We start from the raw sequence: 21,523 nt of genomic DNA, 5'->3' as shown, positions 1-21,523 counted from the left end.
GTCTAGTGCCCCATTTATATTCACAAGGGCGTTGGTCTCAGTGATGAATCGATCTGAAGAACACCTTAAAGACCTTCACGTCGGTTCTGCGAAGGTTGGCTGTGTGTGTTCAGATCCGCTGACACGCCCATAAGGGGTTGAAGCGCCGGGCTTTACCGACCGCACTCGAGACGCCGCAAGATAGCAGACAGATTCCTGAGGTGCTTCTTAGTCCTTAAGTGATCTTCGAGATAGATAGCAAGCTAAAAAGGAACGAATAACGGGATTTCCTCCTATTGCAGACTGTCAGCTGAGGAGGCTATTGGAGGCGAGCGGTGAACACGGTAAGGGAGAATGTCATTTTTGCGGCAGAGATGTCATAAATGGGCATCTGGCTTTTGCTTGCAGGAATTGAAGGGTTAAATTCTGCAGTTTCTGCTTCGTCTGGTACTTTTCCGATTTGATAAAGTTGCTGTTGGAACGCGAATAAAATCAAGTGTAAGATGCATAATTTGGTCATTTGGAAGAGCATTTCGGCTTGTTGAGGAATTGATTTGCGCTCGTTTCTGCATAGCATCACATTAAATGCCCCGTTAGAATCCTGCATTAACATAAAATGTTGCTATTAAAATACGCTTTGACATTAAATTACAGGAAAATTAACGATGAGAGGAAAAATATAATTATATAAATATTTATCAAGAAAAGCTATAACTATAATTTCAATAATAACATAATGAATTGGGCTAGATTTGATATTTTCAGGGAGTGCACAGCTAATTTTGCCGGCACTGCGGCTCAACTGGTCTGGATCATTTGGTCGTCTGTGCACCATCATAACCCCTACATGTGTAGGCGATCTTTCCCAGCTTGTGACCGACAGAAAATTTGTTTGACTGGCAAATAGTTTTATGATTGGGAGGGGAAAAAGATCGTAACACAAGGTTTTCGTCAGGGATAGAGGGGGAGATGTGAGCTTCCGCCCCCACCGCTTCTAACACATACGGACTGTGTCTCAAAACCCATTCAGATGCTGAACTATACGCCATATTCTCAACCATAATGACGCCTAAAAATGGAGCCTAGGTAGTCAGCTCAATATGTAGTGAGACACAACCATGATCTCATCGCCTTTCATATATCAGACCCTTTTAACTAAAGTATAGCCTCGAACTGATCTAATTCAAGGCTTTAAAATAGATTATGATCCAGGAGATAGTGTAGTCAATTAGGTCTGAATGGAATGATGTGGAAGTAATTTCCAGATGCCCCATCCTAGTCTCTTAGGAGATGAACTGCTTCCAACATCAATAACCATGTATGAATTTGGTACAGCACCTTTCCAAAGGTTGAGGTTGATTTCCCCGAGCTCCCATTCATCTCTTTTTATTTCCCTGGTTTACACAGCTTGCTTCTGGCATAATATACCAATATGTAATATTGCAGGTCATATATCTTCAGCAGGTTGATTTGAACTCCTATTCATCTTTTGTATTGTGCACAGGAGAAAAGCACTTTGTATGTGAGCATCCTGTCGCCCGATCTGCATTTCTACCTTCATGTTGCCCATGTTTTATGCATGCTGCGTCTTATAGGAGAGGAACTGTGATCTTGCTGTAAGAGGTGTCATACTGAGAGAAAGAGAGAGAGTGAAAGCATGTAAGTGGACCAGATGGCACTTTGTCCATATTAAACTAAAATAGTGCTGATGCATTTACACATCAGCACATGCGTTTTATTGTCTGAGAGAGAGAGATGCTAATTTGCTGGGTTTCTAAATTATTATTTTAAAAATAATAATTTTTTTTTTGCAACTGAATGGGAATAAAAAGGCAATAGTTGAGCGTCTGGGCAGAAGTCTGTTGTGAAAAAACTGAATGGCCTAAATGCATGTCTGCTGCTCTGGATGCTTTCTTCGCTCTCTAATATGTCTGGCCTGGCAACAGTGTTGCCAAATTGGGCTACTTTAACACTGTTGCTGTGGGTTGTTTTTCATGTCTGTTGGTTGAAGCAACCTCAATAACGTGATATTTAGCCCCTGGAATGTGAATTTTACTAGGGGGACCCTGCCAAAAACATGTACTTTTAACAGGGACCCCCCTTGAAATGAGATTGGGAAGGATTTTTGTCTAGAAAATCTGGCAACCCTGCCTGGCAAAGGTTTTCTTAGGATTCTTTCTATGTCATTATGTTTGAAGTGTTGGCTTCTTTCAGACTGTGAATTAATGTGTTTGTTCTAATATTTCCACACTGCAGATTACCATACATCACACTTACCATTATACCACCTATAATCAATTTATACAGCCTATTAGGTTAAGTGTAAGTTTAGCACAAATTATAATTTGTACCTCAAAAGGGTTTCTGTATCTTCATTATCAACATAAGTGTTGTCACAGAAAAAAAAAATTGAAAATATTTTAGGAAATCTTTTTATTATTAAAAAAAAAATAAGTCACATTTTTTGGGGGAAATTTCCAGTTAAGTAAATGTAAATAAAAAAGTAATAATATATTTTCATTTCTATAGGGAATATATTTATTCAATCTTTTACTCAAAAATGGTTAATTGGCTAAATGTTGTTGTTTTTTCAAAACCCAATAAAAAATAGTAAATAATGGAAGTTATGACTAAGCCCACATGAAATCTGCTCTGGAAGATCTGCCAAATTAAAACACCATGTAGTTTTAAACATCAGAGAGACTTTTTGTTGAACAACCCTGTAATGATGACTGACTCGACATGGGATCCATTTGCAAGCTTTTATTAGAACACTCGTAGTCGTACAGGCGAAGGGTCAGGATCAGCAAACACAGTATAGTAGAGATATCAGAATCGTAGTCAATACCAAGCAGTGGGTCGGGGTAACCAGCAAGTATCACAGTCCGTATTACAATCTGGGTTCAAAGGTAGGCAGCAAAGGTTCTAGGATCGATAATCATCAAGGGTTGGCAACTGGGATAGCAAGACAGGGTATAACGCTCAGAAATGTTAGCCGTGGCAGAAACAAGACTTCGCAATGAGGTGACGCCAAGGTCTGGCTTATATGGCAGTCTCTGATATGGAACACCTGGCCGGTGATCAGTCCAAGGTACGGGGCTGTTGGGTAATGTAGTGCGTATCAGTGTAAGTGAGTGTTTGGATGCCTGTAGGTGTCAGTATTCGGGCGATGGTGCCCTCTGCTGGCCTCTGGAGGGACTCACGGGGTTCGTACTCGTGACAGAGCCCCCTCCCTGCGAACGCCTCCTGGCGTGAGGTGGAGGGCGACGTCGGGGTCTTCCTCGAGGTCGAGGGGCCGGTTTCTCTGGATGTTCTCTGTGGAAATCCGTGGTTAAGTTGGGGTCAAGAATGTCCTCGGCATTGACCCAGGAATGTTCCTCTGGACCGTACCCCTCCCAGTCAACCAAGTATTGGAGAACTCGTCCCCGACGTCTTGAATCAAGCAGCTCTCGCACCTGATAGGTCTCCTCGCTCTCCACCTGAACCGGTTGGGGACTCTGCTCACGGGACCTCCCCTCACCCTCCTCCTCAGGGGCAGCAGCGGGCTTGAGCAGTGACATGTGGAAAGTGGGAGAAATACGATATGTGTCAGGCAAAGCAAGGCGGAATGACACAGGAGTGATTTGTTGTGTGATTTTGAATGGACCCACGTACCTAGGACTTAGCTTTCGGCATGGCAATCTCATCCGAAGGTCTCTGGTGGACAGCCAGACCCATTGACCCGGTTGGTAGGTGTGTCCAGGGCGTCGACGACGGTCGGCCTGTTCCTTCAGGCGCCGTACAGCTTGTTGAAGATGTACATGGGCCTGATTCCATGTGTCCTCGCTTCGTTGAAGCCAATCAGTAACAGCGGGAACATTGGTGGGTTCACCTGACCAGGGGAACATGGGTGGTTGGTACCCTAGAACGCATTTGAAGGGGGTGATTCCAGTGGAAGGCTTGATCAGGGAATTCTGAGCATATTCGGCCCATAGGAGAAAACGAGACCAGTCCTCTTGATGGGAGCTGCAGTAGGAGCGAAGGAACCGAGTGAGCTCCTGGTTGAGGCGTTCCACTTGACCATTGGCTTCGGGGTGATAGCCAGACGTGAGACTTACGTTGACCCCTAGGGCTTGAAAGAAATCCTTCCATAAACGAGAGGTGAACTGAGGACCTCTATCCGAAACGATGTCGTCAGGTATGCCGTAAAACCTGAACACCCAATTACACAGGAGTTCGGCGGTCTGAAGAGCAGTAGGGAGTTTGGGTAGAGGTATGAGGCGACAAGCCTTGGAGAATCGATCGATGATCGTGAGTATGACCGTGTTACCCTGGGATAGGGGTAAGTCTGTGATGAAGTCTATGGCAAGGTGTGACCAGGGTCGTTGAGGGATAGGAAGAGGTTGAAGGAGTCCAGCTGGCAGTTGACGAGGGGTTTTGTGCATGTTACACGTCTGACAGTTCTGAATGAATTTAATGGTGTCGGGGTTAATGGTCTCCCACCAGAAGCGGTTCTTGAGGAGATGGAGTGTGGCTGTGATGCCGGGGTGACCGGAGGCAGGAAGACAGTGAATATGACTCAGGACCTGATCACGGTGAGGGGCAGGTACGTAGGTTTTATCCGGTGGACAGGCGGCTGGTGGTGCTTCTTGTGAATTGTGTTGTTCAATAAGAGTCATGATATCCCACTGGATGGGAGCAACCACCACATGGAAGGGCAATATGCGTTCGGGGACTGAGATGGAAGGGTCGTCATCATGGATACGTGACAAAGCATCGGCTTTAGTATTCTTGGAACCTGGGCGATAAGTGACATTGAACTGGAACCGGGAGAAGAACAAGGACCATCTGGCTTGGCGTGGGTTGAGTCTCTTGGCGGAGCGTAGGTATTCCAGATTTTTATGATCAGTAAAGACGGTGAAAGGATGAATAGCCCCTTCGAGCCAATGTCTCCACTCTTCAAACGCTGCCTTCATGGCTAACAGTTCTCTATCACCCACATCATAATTCCTCTCCGCTGGGTTGAGCTTGCGTGAGTAGAAAGCACAGGGATGAAGTCTCTCCTGAGGGCCTGGTCGTTGTGAGAGAACGGCCCCAATGCCAGTATTGGAAGCGTCAACTTCGACTAAGAAGGGAAGAGAGGGGTCAGGGTGATGCAGGATAGGAGCGGTGACAAAGCGTTCCTTTAATTCCTTAAAGGCTTGACGGGAGGCTTCGGCCCAGGTGAGACGATGGATACCTCTTTTGATCATGGAAGTGAGAGGACTGACGACTGTACTGAAATTTCTGATAAAGCGTCTGTAGAAGTTGGCGAATCCCAGGAACCGTTGTAGCTCCTTGAGAGTCTGAGGCTCTGGCCACCTGAGTACAGCAGAGACCTTACTGTCGTCCATAGCAACTCCCCCCGGACTGATGACATAACCCAGGAAGGTAGTGGATGTGGTGTGAAACTCACATTTCTCGGCTTTGGCGTACAGTTGATGTTCGATGAGGCGCTGTAGCACAGTTCTGACGTGTTGAATATGATCCTGTAGGGTGTTGGAGTAGATGAGAATATCGTCAATGTAGACCACAACAAACTTGTTCAGCATGTCCCTGAAGACATCATTAATGAACGCCTGGAAGATGGACGGACTATTGACCAGTCCAAACGGCATAACCCGGTATTCATAGTGACCGTTGGTTGTAGAAAAGGCCGTCTTCCACTCGTCACCCTCTCTGATGCGAATCAGGTTGTAGGCACAGCGTAAGTCAAGCTTGGTGTAGTATTGAGCTGTGCGAAGTTGTTCTAATGCAGCTGGAACCAGAGGAAGGGGATAACGGTACTTCACCGTGATCTCGTTGAGACCACGGTAATCAATGCAGGGTCTTAAACTGCCGTCCTTCTTTTTGACGAAGAAGAAACCAGCGGATGCAGGGGAAGTGGAAGGACGTATGAAGCCTTTCTCCAACTCCTCCTTGATGTATTTAGTCATGGCTTCGGTTTCTGGGAGTGACAGTGGGAACACACGACCCTTGGGTGGATTGTGACCTGGTAGAAGATCAACAGCACAGTCATGGGGTCGATGAGGTGGTAAGGTGTTTGCTTGGGTTTTGCTGAAAGCTGCCTTGAGGTCGTGATATTCCGCTGGTAGGTTGGGAACCTCGAATGACTCCTTGTTAATCGCCAACGAGCGCACTGGAAGAGGAGAAACGGTAGACAGGCATTTTGTTTGACATTTAGTACTCCACTTTAATATCTGACCTTCCCTCCATGATACTAGCGGATCGTGCAGTCTCAGCCATGGTAGTCCCAGAATTATGGGTGTATTAGACGTGGGCAGAACGTAGAACTGAATGACCTCCTGGTGCAGTAAACCGGCTGTGACGGATAGACTTTGTGTAAGGTGAGTGATGATACCAGTTCCCAGTGGACGACCATCTATGGTAGCTACAGACAGAGAGTTAGCACAGGGTATTAATGATACGTTGTTTGTTCTTGCAAACTCAGCTGACATGAAATTCCCAGCCGCTCCAGAGTCCAGTAAAGCGAATGTGGTCACTTGAACGTTGTTAATGGTCAGCTTCAGGGGTACAAACACACTGTTGACTGGATGGAGAGAGTGTAAGGATTCACTCACCAATTTGGATGAGACAGATGAAGGACGTGAAGGACAGTTGACTCGTTGATGACCAGGGGATCCGCAATACAGACATAGACGATTTGCCAAGCGGCGATTCTTCTCCTCAGATGAGAGATGATAGGTATTAACTTGCATGGGTTCAGAGTCCTCGACAGACTGAGCTGCTTTAATGACAGTACTGACATGAGATCGAGGTTTACGTGAACGCTGCAGATTGTCAATTGCTATCGTCAACTCGATGAAATCGTTCAAACTTCTCCCCTCATCTCGACATGCTAGTTCAGTTTGTAATTCATGACTTAAACCCTTTCGAAACAGAACTTTTAAGGTGTCACTCACCCAGGTCGTTTGTGCTGCCAATGTGCGGAAGTTCATAGCATACTCAGCAGCTGAAGATCTCCCCTGAGAGAGCTCTAGCAAGCGTTCGCCAGCACTCTTTCCCTCCTTGGGATGATCGAAAACCTCACGGAAGCGTGTGAGGAAATCATTGAAGGAGGAGAAGGATGATCCATCCGTGCGCCATACAGCGGTAATCCAGTCAAGAGCCCTTCCGGTTAACAACGAGCAAACAAAGGCAACCTTACTGTTGTTAGTGGAATAGAGCATGGGTTGTTGTTCCACAAACAGCGAACATTGTAGTAAGAAGCCTTTACATTTGTTAGGGTCACCGTCGAATCTCTCAGGAAAAGCCAGTCGTGGGTTAATCTGAGAGGGCGTGGGAACCGCATGTGCAATGGCGGCCGCTTGTGGCGCGGGTGTCGTGACAACAGGACTATGGAGATTCTGAATAGCCTTCACCAATTCCTCCGTGACGGCGGTAAGATGATTTAACTGTTGCTGATTAGCAGCGATCTGACTTGCCTGAGCTGCCAGGTTGGTGCAGAGATGTTCATGGGCTGCTGGATCTTGTCCTGGCGAAGTCTTCTGTAATGATGACTGACTCGACATGGGATCCATTTGCAAGCTTTTATTAGAACACTCGTAGTCGTACAGGCGAAGGGTCAGGATCAGCAAACACAGTATAGTAGAGATATCAGAATCGTAGTCAATACCAAGCAGTGGGTCGGGGTAACCAGCAAGTATCACAGTCCGTATTACAATCTGGGTTCAAAGGTAGGCAGCAAAGGTTCTAGGATCGATAATCATCAAGGGTTGGCAACTGGGATAGCAAGACAGGGTATAACGCTCAGAAATGTTAGCCGTGGCAGAAACAAGACTTCGCAATGAGGTGACGCCAAGGTCTGGCTTATATGGCAGTCTCTGATATGGAACACCTGGCCGGTGATCAGTCCAAGGTACGGGGCTGTTGGGTAATGTAGTGCGTATCAGTGTAAGTGAGTGTTTGGATGCCTGTAGGTGTCAGTATTCGGGCGATGGTGCCCTCTGCTGGCCTCTGGAGGGACTCACGGGGTTCGTACTCGTGACAAACCCAGACTAACAGACAAACAGTCGGATTTCATTTTCTCTCAAATGTTTTATGTCTTCGTCATAAACTCTCTTTCTGTTTATGAAGATAATGATCCACCCAGTTGATGTCATATGCTTCTCATTCCATTACAGACAACTCTATATAATTTATGATGACATTTATTTCTGAGATATCTTAACTGGGAATCTGAATAATAAAATAACTGAAACAAAACTGTTGCTTATTATTTATTACAGATCCCTCTGAGAATCCAGATCAATGTTGATTGTGCAATGCACAAGACAAGCCAATAAACCCACTATTACTGACAAGTCCAAATAGCTCTTTAAAGAGGCTCATTTGTCAACAGAGCTCTTTTAGATCCATGGCCAGATGATCTAAGCCAGAGCTTACACATCAGCCATAAAAGCTGAAAAACAGAGCCATTGACATCTGTCTAGCATTAACATAAAGTAAATTGTTATACCCTATTCACTGCTCCACATCAAAGCAATCGTTTTGTGTCCATCCGCCATTGCTATCGGTTTTATTCTTTTTGTCTGGAATGCGAGAAAACTTTAGCAACACACCAGTGAAACTTACACATTCACAATGTCAGTGTTTATCATTTAAATGCTATTTGAATGTAAATGCATTTCCATGTGTAAATGTTTTCAGAGCCAGTATGCAGAATCTAAGGTTGCTCATCTTAAGCGTGCTGTTTTATTCAGGTAAGAAAGATTCCTTGTGAATCCGTTCAGTGCTTGATGTATATCATTATTAACATTACATAAGTGTTGTTTTTTTTTACTGAGATGTTAAGGTCAGTGGCTCTGACATGTTAATAGCTGTTGTAGATTTTTTTTATTATAGCACTGATGCACAATTCATCATCTCTAAGTGTTAGTGCTGTAATGTTCCCTCAAATGGCACGGGAGTACTGAATTCAGCCACATGCAGGGACTATGGTATATACCAGTGGTTCCCAACCTTTTTTAACTCACGGCCCACACAACCTAACACATATGTTTGCGCGGCCCACTGCACGAAAATTAACTGACCCCGCTATTGTTTGGTTAATAACTTAGTAATTAGAAGATAGATTATTAACTGTCTTTATCAAATGAACTGGCAATGAAAAAAAAAATAACTCAGGCTGGCACCGCTTGGCACAACTGCTGTTGTTCTGTAGCATAAGCAGCAAAAATATCTAAGATAAATTGGGAGTTTATTCTTAAACCAATCAGTGAGCTTGAATAGTGGAAGCATAGTTACAGTTTAATATTTATTTTTTCTAATTTAATTATATATGAAATTATGTTATTATGTTTATATATGAACAATATTATTATTTCTTTTAAGAGTAATTGGCGGCAATACCACCGGCAATACCATCGCGACCCACTAGGGGACCACGGCGCACAGGTTGAAAACCACTGGTTTATACCATATCTACAAAGCTTTTAGTTATGTAATGAATATCTTACTCAGTATGATCGGGGTATTAAAAGTGCCATCTTTAATGAGTATATTAGTCATACTTCTTTTTCTGAAGCAAAGCTCTTTTCATAACATGTAGATTTGAATTTCAATCCAAAACTCAGAGCTGAAATGTGTGGTCATATTTCCAAATAGAAAAAGTTCATTTTTGTACCTTTACCAAATGGAATTTGTTCACTATTATTAAATATTAATTCTTGCATTAGCATTCCTGTGGCTCAGTGGTAGAGCATTGTGTTTGTAGCACAGAAGGTTGTGGGTTCAATTCCCAGGGTGCACACATACTGGTAAACACATAAATGTAGACTCAATGCACTGTAAGTTGCTTTGGATAAAAGCATCTGCTAAATATAAATATTAAGGGTCCTTTACTGTCAATATGAAATGGTGTCAATAGCAGTGGTTAATTTTCATAATTGATTTCTAAATTAATTTAACTAATGTGTCTTGTTAAATCCGGGGCAAAAGATAAAAATTAGCCTGTTGGGCTAACTTTGGCTTATTTACTGTATTTTGATTGATGATAAATGAGCAATGTCCCTTTCAAATAAAAAAATAAAATAGTAAAATTGAATGAATGTAAATGTAGTAATAATTAATATGCAAATATTGCATAAAGTTTAAGGACATGGTCAGTTTCCATATGATTTGACTAGCTGATGTCACATTATGCTGTTAATGAATGGGTGTTAATCTAAACATTGGTGCTTTTCTTTTTGGATTTTTAGCATTCTCTGCAACTCTGAAAGGTAAAACATAAACACAAGTCACTTTTGAATATTTGTTTTTTGTTAAGAACAAAAAGAAGCAGTTTCAACAGTGTGAATAAATATATATATATGTATATATCTTTGTGTTTTTTGTAGCCCAAGAGAATTCGCGGACTCTGTTTTCTAGGGAAGATTTCTCCATCCTTGTGCCAGCCGATGGAGCTGACGTGACGTTCAGGTCTTCGGTTGTCCAAGGTCATGAGAAGACTCTGATGATTTCTGGAAAGGTGGTGGATCCCCGTGCCAAACTCAACTCTGCTTCGAGCCACCTGATCCTGGAGAATGTTGGAGAAAGTGATGAAGGAGTCTACACCATCACATCTAACCAAAATCCAGAGGACGTTACACGCATCACACTCTATGTTAGAGGTACTGCATAATTTGCACATTTTGTACAGCATCTTGTACACTGGATTGCATGGGCACACATACGCACTAGAATAGCTCTGAGTGACTTCCATTATTATAGAAAGTCATGTGGTGAACAGTAAGGGAGGTTTAATGACCTGCTGCAGTAATTGTAGCTCTGTCAAGCCACACTGGTTGCCTTCCGTTCTTCTCTACCTAAAGATCCTTCTTTCTCTCTACCCAACTATCTGTTTCTTCCATTATCAGCTGTGCTTACTGACACTTGGCCTTTTTCCCTTCAACAATTAGTCAGATAAAGGAAGTGCTTAGTAAAGTCAAACTGAGCTTGTGTTTTATTTTCTGTTTATTTTCTATGGGGTTTCAATGTCATTCAACATTAAAATTAAACAGATCAAATTGATTAAATGAAAAAGAATATAGCAAAGCTGTCATTCATTATATGCTGGTTTGTAGTTTCTGCTAAATGTATATCTGCCATAATTTAAAGAATATTTTAATTTGACAGTTTCTCACAAAAACTAGTTTGATGGATCTACTTGACCATCTAACAAAAATGTGAAAAATGGAATTTAATTATATACTTCTAATAATACTGTAGAAGTATGCGAAAGATGTGGGGTTTTAATTTAATAATTAAATATGAGGCACCGTGTAGGATTTAAATCAAACTTCGCTTATCAATACATACATAAAACACGTGCATATAAACCTATAAATTACTCACATATACACGCATACTACTGGATGTTCAAAAATTCATGTATAAAATACACGTGAACACTAATATGAAATTGATACCAATACATATAATGTTAGCAATGTATGCATACACACTTGTGAATAACTTGCGTATAGATATAAACTTGACGCGTTCATACACCTACAAACACTTGCACATACATATAAACTTAATTCGTGCATATACACCTATTAAACACTCACACATACATATAAACTCGCTGCATACAAACACATCTGCACATACTCGCACATACATATAAACTGGATCCGTGCGTCATAAAACACTCGCTCATACATAAAAAATAACATTTACTAACGTATACAGTTCAGATAAGAAAAACATATGCATTATTTGTGTACACACACAGACACATACACACACACACATACAGTATATATATATATATATATATATATATATATATATATATATATGTGTGCAAGTGCTTTCATATGTGGATGTGCGTGAATTTTCAGTGTAAAAGGAAGTCGTTTAAGTGTGAACGGAAGTAAACGCATTTGCAATCATGGACAGGGATCTGTGTCATTCCTTATTGTTTGCTCAATCATTAAAAAAAAAGTTTTAATAACAAAGCGAAAGCTGAAGGTTTTTTTTTTTTTTTAATACACACATGAACTGGAATATAAATATTCTTAATCTCTCTAATTTATTTATTTATTTATTTATTTTTGGCCCAAAATGATACATTTAGTAGATAAAATGTACTATATAGTTATAAAAAGGTTGTAAAATGTCTTTATACACTTTTTTTTTTTGTCTTTAATCATATACTGTATGGTGGTGCATCCCCTGCATCAGATAAAAAACCAAAAGTTAATTCTGATAATGTTTACCCATGTCTGACTTCATGTATGTGTGCAATAGTGGCTCATATATAACTTGAGAAAATGTAAGTCTCCCCCATTAGAAGAGCTTCTGCAAACTAGGAAAAAAATAACAGGCAGAAGTGCAAGTATCAAACTCTGCTGATTTGTAACATATACATTCATTAAAACGAACAGATTCTCCACATCAACTGTAGGCTGTCATGCACTTCCATGTGAAACCTTTTTTAAGGAGAAAAAAAGTTAAATAGTTTTTACTGCATAGAGTCTTTATATATAGTTCTTTATTCTCAATGACACCAAATATCTCAGACACTGAACATTTCGGAACACCAGCGAGTTCATGGACCATGATATCACACTCGCCAGCAGTAGGTTAATTGGCTGTTTTGATCTAGAAAAAGGTGAGAATTTAACTTCTATGCAATCTTCATGAAATACCTTCCAAAAAGCTTTACAAATTACAAAGAGAAAGAGAGAGTAAAATGTCCTGCCTAGTTAAAAAATATAAAATGTGTTCTCAACTACCTTATTTTTCGGACAATAAGTCGCACCTCAAGTTGCATCAGTCCAAAAATACATCATGATGAGGAAAAAAACATATATAAGTCGCACCGGACTATAAGTCGCATTTATTTAGAACCAAGAACCAAAAGAAAACATTACCGCAGCAAGAGGGCGCTCTATGTTTCAGTGTAGACTACAAGAGCACTGAGCAGCATTAGACGGTAATGTTTTCTCTTTGTTCATTTATCTTAGTTCATTTCTCTTGGTTCATGTCAAAATAATTTTGATAAATAAGTTGCACCTGACTATAAGTCGCAGGACCAGCCAAACTATGAAAAAATGTGCGACTTATAGTCCGGAAAATACGGTAAGTCCCAGTCCCACTTGAGCTTAGCCATTTTCAGAAATAAAACCCTTTCGCAAAAGTTTAAAATATTCTAGCTGAGCCCCAGCGTGAGTTTCTTTAGGCGACCGTTATTTTAGAATGTACCGCCTTATTGTTTCCATGGCGACGCCTCATGCTTGTCTTGTGACACAACACAGCCTCTGTATGACACATAGATTGCTTTTATTTTATTTTTCCTGTTTTATTCAAAATATTTGAAAACATACTCACTATATTATGAAATCTATAATATTCCAATTCGGAAAAATGTGCAAGTAGCTTAAACACTTTTATATTGACCGTGTTAGTTGATCTATACCTTAATTCTTAAAATGCCTAAGCTCACTAGTGGGACTGGGACTTAGTTGGGAACACATTTTATATTTTTATTTTTTATCGATTTCATGTTAGTGATGTGAGTAATTTATAGGTGTATATGCACGTGTTTTATGGATGTATTGATAAGCGAAGTCTTCAAGCCTGTGAGCCTACACGGCGCCTCATAATTAAAAGTTGTTTTGAATGACAATTCATTGGAAGGTGTCAAAACATGACGCTGTATTGATTTTATTGGACACAGTCAAGAAGGTCTGGCATCTACATCTGACAAATGTAAAAAAAAAATTTAATAGGGAGTACAGACAACGTATATAGCATTTCAGTGTACATAGTATCTAATAATTCATACAATGTACTTTTCAAATGCAGGGCAAGTACCACATCTCATTTATCTCATGGGTTCATCTCCTTCCTCTCTCTCATTTTTTCAGATTGCTCTAATGAGGAAATCATTAATTACGGCTTAGATTTTCATGTATTGCTGCAAAATATCTCGGAGCTGGTGCGTGTGGGCTTTCGCAATAGCACCGTGGAGGCCAATCAGACGTCATTGCCAGCCGTTGAACTGCTGAATGCTGATGGAACGCTCAAGGAGAATTACCAGGACCGCGCTGAGATCACTCCTCAAAAGTTCACTTTGCGTGCCGTTACAGGGGCTGATGAAGGCAGTTACACTATTAGTGATTCCATTGGGAAAGTTCAGAAGAAGATCTGCCTGAACGTGAAAGGTGAGAGTGGGAAGAAGAGAAAAGGGGGAAAACGCACTAATCCTGACCTTCTGACCGAAACAAGCACAGCAATAATTTTAATAATATTTGTAATTGTGATACAATATTACTATACGATTAGCTTTGGAGGACATTTGGAAGGAGAAATAAAATATGTGAAGGATAATAAAATAAATAATCTAAAATTAAACACAAAGGCTGCGAATATCTCATCATTCTGATGAGATATTTATTTTGTACTATTAACCAAATAGCTTTACATTTTCCCGCACATTTCATGTCTATAAATAAATGGAAGTATTGATTTGTGGTAATATTATTTGATTTCATGAGGAGAAAGAGGACGCAGAGTGATTTGAGACATTTGACACTAGTGTAGGAGAAATGTTTCAGGGTCAATGCTCAAATAAACAGTTTAGCGTTCATCGTAGAAAAACTTCTGGTATTCTGAGAGCCAAAGTTAGAAAAAAAGCTGGAGGTTGTCTGTATGTAATATACACTCTTCTAAAAGTGTCGGCCATACAAGAACCATTTTGGGTTCACCAAAAAATCTTTCAGTGAACAGTTCTGAAAAGAACCAGTGTAGAGAATATTTAGGGTAAAGAACAATAATTATTTTCCTCTATAAAGAACTTCTTGTGCAATGAAAAGCTTTCATTGATTTTTAAAGTTCTCCTTGGAACCACTGATGCCAATAAATAACTTTTATTTGTAAAAGTGTACGGTCAGTGGAAAACTCTTCTGGTACGTTATAAAACATCAGAAGAAAGGATAGTAGGGGAAGTACAAAAAGAGGAAGAGAGACAGATGGAATGGAGTCTGTCATTTTCTGCCTGCAGCATTTATTCTCTAAAATATTAATGCTTTCTCCTGCCTGCTGATTATTTTCCTTCTTTCTTAGCTCTCATGACATCATCTCAGCTCTAATAAAAGCTTTCCTTCTTTCTTTCTACCAGCACATCAGATATTTGCGACCCTTTCATCCGGTGGCACTCTAAAAATCGACCTGCACATGAATAGCTCTTTAGCTCGCCTTCTGTACTTCCCTCAGTCAGATAAACATAAGTATTTGATTATGGATAACGGAGAGCTCAGCCTGCCTCCTAACGTGGATCTTGAGGGTCGTCTGTCTTTGGAGGATTCTTTGTGTCTTCTGACGGATGTGAGGGCCAGCGATGCTGGAGTTTTCACTGTGACTGACCATCAGGGATTCCTGGTGTCTGATGTCCACCTGGAGATAATACGTGAGGACATGCAATGTGACAAAGGGAAATGAAATGAATAGTTCATTTAACTTTCATGCTTTGGACTTAATGATGTCTATCTTTCTCTCTCAGCGTACAGGCTTCCGAAACTCTACATTGTCATCATTTCTCTGGTTGCGCTGTTGGTGTTGCTGCTGTTGGTGTGCTTGGTGTCATGTTTGGTGAAAATACGCAAACGTGCAGCAAAGGCCAGAGCTATTGAGGAGAAAGCCCAGAATGCAGGCAAAGTGGAGGGAGATGCCTTCAGACAGGTATTTACCACATGTCTTACCACCAAAATATGAATAAATATTCAGTGGCCTTAAACTGTATTTGGACTTAGAAATATACTAATGTCATTGCATTAGATGCAAAATATAAGATTCAAAATAAGTGGCATCTCCAAACAAATAAGGCTCATTTGAGTTTTCATTTTTATTTATCAATCTTTATTATTATGTGTTTGTATGAAAGGTGAAAATGGTCAAAGCCAAAATGGAATGGGATATTTCTGTGAATATTGTATGGCGTCAAAAAAGTTACAATATATTAAATTACTTTATGCTGGAGTGTCATTATGTAAGAAATGTAAAGTACAAACATTTGTCTTATGCTTCACATTTGTATTTCTTGTCTTCTCCAACATGAAAGGAGCACGAAAAAAGGTTTACACACTAAGCACTTTGCTCATATTTTTTGCAGGTTGTCAAAGATGCATGTACCCATCAGAATGAGGAAGCCCCGGCCCTGTCACAGAAAGAAGACATCACTGAGAAATCACAGAGCACAGAGGTCAGCATTAAGGTGAGAACCAGGAAGCTAAAAGACATCTGTATACCTAAACCCCAAGCATTTGTTGCATATAAAATGCTAAATTAGGTTGCGAAAATGCTCTAGGAACACTAAGTTCTGAGTATGTTCCTCAGGGTTTGGAGGTATCTACTAAAGACCCAAGTCTTCAAGAGAGGAACATGGAGACCAGTGACTCTGGAGTGGGATTCAATACCACTGGGCTCCCCCTTGACAGTGACACTGATGCCCCAACAGCTGCCATGGCAGATTCTGATGTCTTGAGTTCCTCTGCTGCCCCTGATGTCAAAGCCGTTCCCAGTCAAGCTCCAGAGTCAAAGACAGCCCCCTCACCTCCAAAACCATCACCAACCACTGATCTGAAACCAGCACCTGTGGCCAAGTCGACTGCTCCTCCACCACCTTCTCCCGAACCCAAACCACCAGTAACGCCTGAACCTGAACCCAAGCCTGCGGTCACACCAACACCTGAACCCAAACCCGCCGCTACACCTGAACCAAAAATGACCATCTCACCACCACCTGAAACAAAACCGACCTTAAGCCCATCACCAGAACCCAAGCACCCTGTGACACCTGAACCGAAACCAACAACTGAAGTTAAACCAATTCCAAGTCCAACCCCTGAACCTCCAAAAGCAGTAACACCAACTCCTGATGCCAAACCAGCAGTTTCACCTTCTCCTGAACCCACTCCAGAGAAAGCTGGCACCCCTGAACAGAAACCCGCTGCGAGCCCAACACCTGATCCCAAGACTCCGGATCCTAAAGTGGTTTCTCCTGAGCCTAAACCAAGTTCACCTACTCCACAGTCTAAACCACCAGTCCAACAGATTCTCGACTCAAAACCAACCACAAATGGTACCCCTGAATCCAAGGCTGACATCATGTCAGAGCCAAGTGCACCCATATCTCCTGGGCTGGATGTGAAGGGCATCACCCCTCCCAAAACCCCTGATACTGGGAAAAGCTCAGTTAAAACTCCTGAGCTCATCTCCAGTGGAGGTCTAGACTCGGCTGCCCCCAACGAAAGTGCACCACCTTCAAGCACTGATGGAGCTGCCACCAACTGAGATTAAAACCATAGCCCTGTTCCTGCCTCCTCCTAGTGTATTAACCACCACAGACAATCCAGACACTAGACTAAACAACAAAGAAGAGCTAAATGACTTTCTAAGGGGGTGGGTTACTCAGTCTTTTGAGTCTCACTTTTAATACCATTAACATGCATCAATAGAAAGATCCACTGTAAACCCACTCAGTTTACTAATATGTAATCACCCTGTAGCAGAGTTCGAGAGAAGAATCATTTCCAAGCTTACACCTCTGGCTAATCTAATACAGAATGAGGGAGGCTGTCTGGGATATTCCAAGAAAGTGTACAAAGACAAATCTCCCTTCACAGAAATGATACATCACTGCATGAAGATATTGAGAAAATAAATTATATTATCGGTTCCGTAATCCAAGTTATTGTGGTTGAATTTGGGGAAAGGCACACAGGAACATGGGACATTAATCATTTTCATTCTTTATGAGATCATTTCTGCTCCATTTCGACCAGTTGGAGATCCAAATATCTTGACTGATACTGTCAGAGGACTTGAAAAGTGGAAAAATCATGTATCACTTGGACCCATGCAATTCAACGTGTCATTTTGACAAGTGAGACGAATGAGAAAACTACAGAAGTGCAAAGCAGAAGGAAGAAATACCATTTGACCAAAAAAAAGAATAAATCCTTCATAGACTAATCTGTGACTCTGTGCCTGGAGGACATTTTTGAGAATCTTCTTCTATCAATCCAACCTATGGATGTTCTTGTCCAGAGGTGTGACACGTGCACATTTCCTGTTCAGTCAATAACAAAAAAAAAATATTGCTTGAAGTAAAAAAAATAGTTTAAACATTTCTGTAATCTTGGCAACAGTATATGTAAACAGGTTTGCTTCTTTGAGTGAGCTGTGTCTGATTAATCTAAATAGTGAGGCTGTCAACTCTTTCTGGTGCATTGTGATTGGAATGAATTGATCTTTGCACCATTTTGGTGCTTCACAGAAGCAATTATGCAAATCAGGTGAAGTGGAAAATGCGACAAAATATTGAACGAGGGCTCAGTTGTGAAGGCTGCAGCAGACTACTGCAATATGCTGTACTTTTACTGACACGTGACAGAATCTCTCCACCACTGCGATACAAATACCTGAATTGGCTTTCTAAATTGTAAAAAAAAGTTATCAATTGCACACATTTGATGAATTAATCCCATAATCAAAAATTTACTCAACAACGACAAATTACTGAAAAATTAGGTGCGTTTGGGTTGAAAATGCAGTGATTGCAGGTGGAGCTAGAAGAGAAGTAACCCCAGAATGTCTTCTTTAGTTAAATTTGCTTGAGGAGCAAGTGGACATGGTTTGTAAGAAGATCTAGATTGTTTGTGTTGCTACAATGTTCCACAAATAATTTTGGATTTATAGTCATGGTTGTAAGACAATACAGTCTCACATATCAGTTTACATATATTCCTGGTGCCTCCGGTAGAACCTGAACACCACTGCCTGTTAATGTTGCATGAGACCAGGAACCCGCTCCTACCACACTATCTGTGGGAGCTGATGTTAAATCACAGTGAGTAGTGGGGATGGTAGCTAACTCCATATTTGTAACAACGTCTTAAAGTGTGGGCAGATCTGACAGAGCGGAGGTTTGTGGTTAGATTGTCTAACTGAAGATGATCACTACCTCACATTTAAGCCTGACTAAAGTACTAAACCACTAATTAAACAACATTACAATGTATGTTGACATTAAATAAAGAAGTCGATTTCTGGCAAAGCACAAGGTTTGAAATGCAATCAAAGGTTTATAAAACTCATTCAGATATTTGGCAATGCCTTTCCCACAAACCTCTGAAAATGGCCTTGTTCTTTCTCAGCCTTTAACAGCTGTTTTAATATCAGTGCAAGGAAAAGTCACTTGAAACCCATATAGTCTTAGTGTCATATCTCATTATGTAAATATCACAAACCCTAGATGCCATAACCATAGGAGCACTGTAGCATTAAAATGTAAAATTATGATATATCCATGACACAACAAAATGTGATACACATAAAAAAATCTGACTCGGAATGGCTTATGAGCAAACCTGAACCATATTTTGCGATGTCAAAGATGCACTCAGTAATTTTTGTGTGTTGCACTGGTCGATTAGACACTGGTCTCGGACCTTCACTGACACCCAGTGATGTGGAGGTAGAATAATGTGAAACCAATAGTTTTAGGTTAACAATACCATTGTAGAAATGCTCTGCAGTCAGCTGTGATCAGTTTATAATGAATGAAAGTGTCTAATAATAAGAGTGTCTTCGAGATAAAGAGATAACACAGTATTCAGGTATTCATGTGATTTCAACACGGCGGCACCTGTGAGATGACCCACTCCATGTAAAATAACACAGCTGTTTGGGCGGATATTAAAACATATTTCAGAAGTGTTATTAATTTATTTAGCAGTAAAACTAAAATGAAAAAAATACTGAGGCTACCTTTAAAGTTACCCCCTGTATTGTGAGGCTCTGTAGTTTGGTCTTCAAGTTCCAGAATCTTTAGTTTCTCACAATGATTCACAGGCAGGCAGACAGGAGAAGATTTATACAGTACAAAACCTATGAACCTAGAGTAGCGTAACTGTTATGCTCCCTTCAGTTAATCCCATTGGCAGTTAAGCATGAGCTTGATTTCACATCCTCTTACATTCATCTCCAGTAAATGATTTCACTCTTAAGTGCGTCCCGGTAATGCACATTACACATGTTTCCAGGCAAAATCAATATTCCTCTGATCACTCCCTGAATCATCACAGTGTCTTATCGTGGTTAAGATATCCGCTTCCCTTCAGGACACTGCCACTGATATAACTCTTGTATCATGACATGATTACGGTCTGTTTTTCTATTTTGTGTGTTGATGCTTGTGTTGTACAGTATGTATGTGGGTGCAATTTGGTATTTATGAAGAGAGATTATAGATGTTATTCATTATTGGCAACATCAGGCCTGTATGTGTTTGTACAAGTGCATGTGAGTATGTTTGTGTGTGTCAGTGTGTTTAGAAAGAAACTCCATTGGATAGCTGTCATTTCAATGCAATTAGCCATGTCCTTTTTCTCCCCGGCTGACTGGTAATTGCTGTTCCTTTTTAAGTAGTATTAAATTCAGATTCAATTTAAGGGAGTACACAGTGCGAGATTTCTATCAGAACGGACTCTGTCTAGTGGTACCCGACTGCTATCTGTTTTGATGCCAAGATAGCTGTGTTACACGTCACTTTGATTTAGTCGGCACTCAAGGCTACACCAATGGAATAGTAAATCAGTTTATATAGCACTTTTCCCTTGCTCAAAGCGCTTTAAAAAGTTCAGACACTGAAGTAACGATGCATCGTCATTCCAGTCTGTCATTGCATGCTTCCATAGTGTCCGTCTGTGCTAGTGTGGTCATGCATATGTAGGAGGTAGTGTGTAGACGTCTAAAAGTACTCAGATTTTCATGTATCGCACGGCTCTGCAAGTCTCTGATTGGATAATTCCTTTGCGTAAAACATTCCTGCTGTGGATGTCACTGAAAATGTTGCATTCTTTGTGTCACCCTATATCTTTCCATTCCATTGGTAAGACCTGATTGGCTGAAAACATTCTAAAGGGCATTAAAGGGGGAGTTCATCCAAAAGAGAAAATTATTAAAAACTAAAACTAATTTTTGCCACTGTCTTTCATAATATGGAGAAAAAAAATTGAAACTGAAAGAAAGTCTTACAGGTTTGAAACAACATGAGGGTGAGTAAACAAAACACTTTTCACTTTTGGATGAACCCTTCCCTTTAATCAAAACTCAGAATTCAGTGGGTGTGGAATTATCTCTCAAGAGTAAGGAAAATGAGCGGCGAGAATGTATAGAGTATGAGAAGCCCAAGTATCCTGTGGTGTTGTGTGTGTTTTGCGTAAACTGGACGTGCAGTTGTGTACCACAGGTGCATGCATGAGAGGTTTCTGCCTCTCTTTTCCTCTCCTTATTCCACCCGAGTGATGCTCTACAGTTTATGAGTCCCTTTTTGCACAAACACAACACATAAACATTTTGTAAAAGTGATACTTCCTTTATTTCATGCCTACAAATGATAATAAATGATTTTAAAATGTTTCAAGGTGTGTTGTATTTTTTTCCCTCACTCCTGTGACGCAGCAGTTATGAAGGCACTCTGACATGGTTCTCCTGTGGCTGTGAGACATTT

At 40.8% G+C, this 21,523-nt stretch overlaps 1 protein-coding gene across 1 annotated transcript; it reads left to right on the top strand.

The window, feature by feature from the left end:
- The first annotated feature begins 80 nt into the window (after positions 1 to 80).
- Positions 81 to 21,431, top strand: LOC113116427 (uncharacterized). Its single transcript, XM_026284589.1, has 9 exons — positions 81 to 323; positions 8,668 to 8,720; positions 10,218 to 10,238; positions 10,356 to 10,628; positions 13,878 to 14,174; positions 15,131 to 15,418; positions 15,512 to 15,690; positions 16,121 to 16,222; positions 16,345 to 21,431. Exons 2-9 carry the CDS (start codon positions 8,675 to 8,677, stop codon positions 17,299 to 17,301), a joined length of 2,163 nt encoding a protein of 720 aa, XP_026140374.1. The 5' UTR covers positions 81 to 323; positions 8,668 to 8,674; the 3' UTR covers positions 17,302 to 21,431.
- The last annotated feature ends 92 nt before the right edge of the window (positions 21,432 to 21,523 follow it).

This window comes from Carassius auratus, chromosome 16 (assembly GCF_003368295.1).
Source record: "Carassius auratus strain Wakin chromosome 16, ASM336829v1, whole genome shotgun sequence".
Taxonomy (NCBI): Eukaryota; Metazoa; Chordata; class Actinopteri; order Cypriniformes; family Cyprinidae; genus Carassius; species Carassius auratus.
Note: the sequence above shows the minus strand (reverse complement) of the source record. Positions and strands in the feature narration are given on the sequence as shown.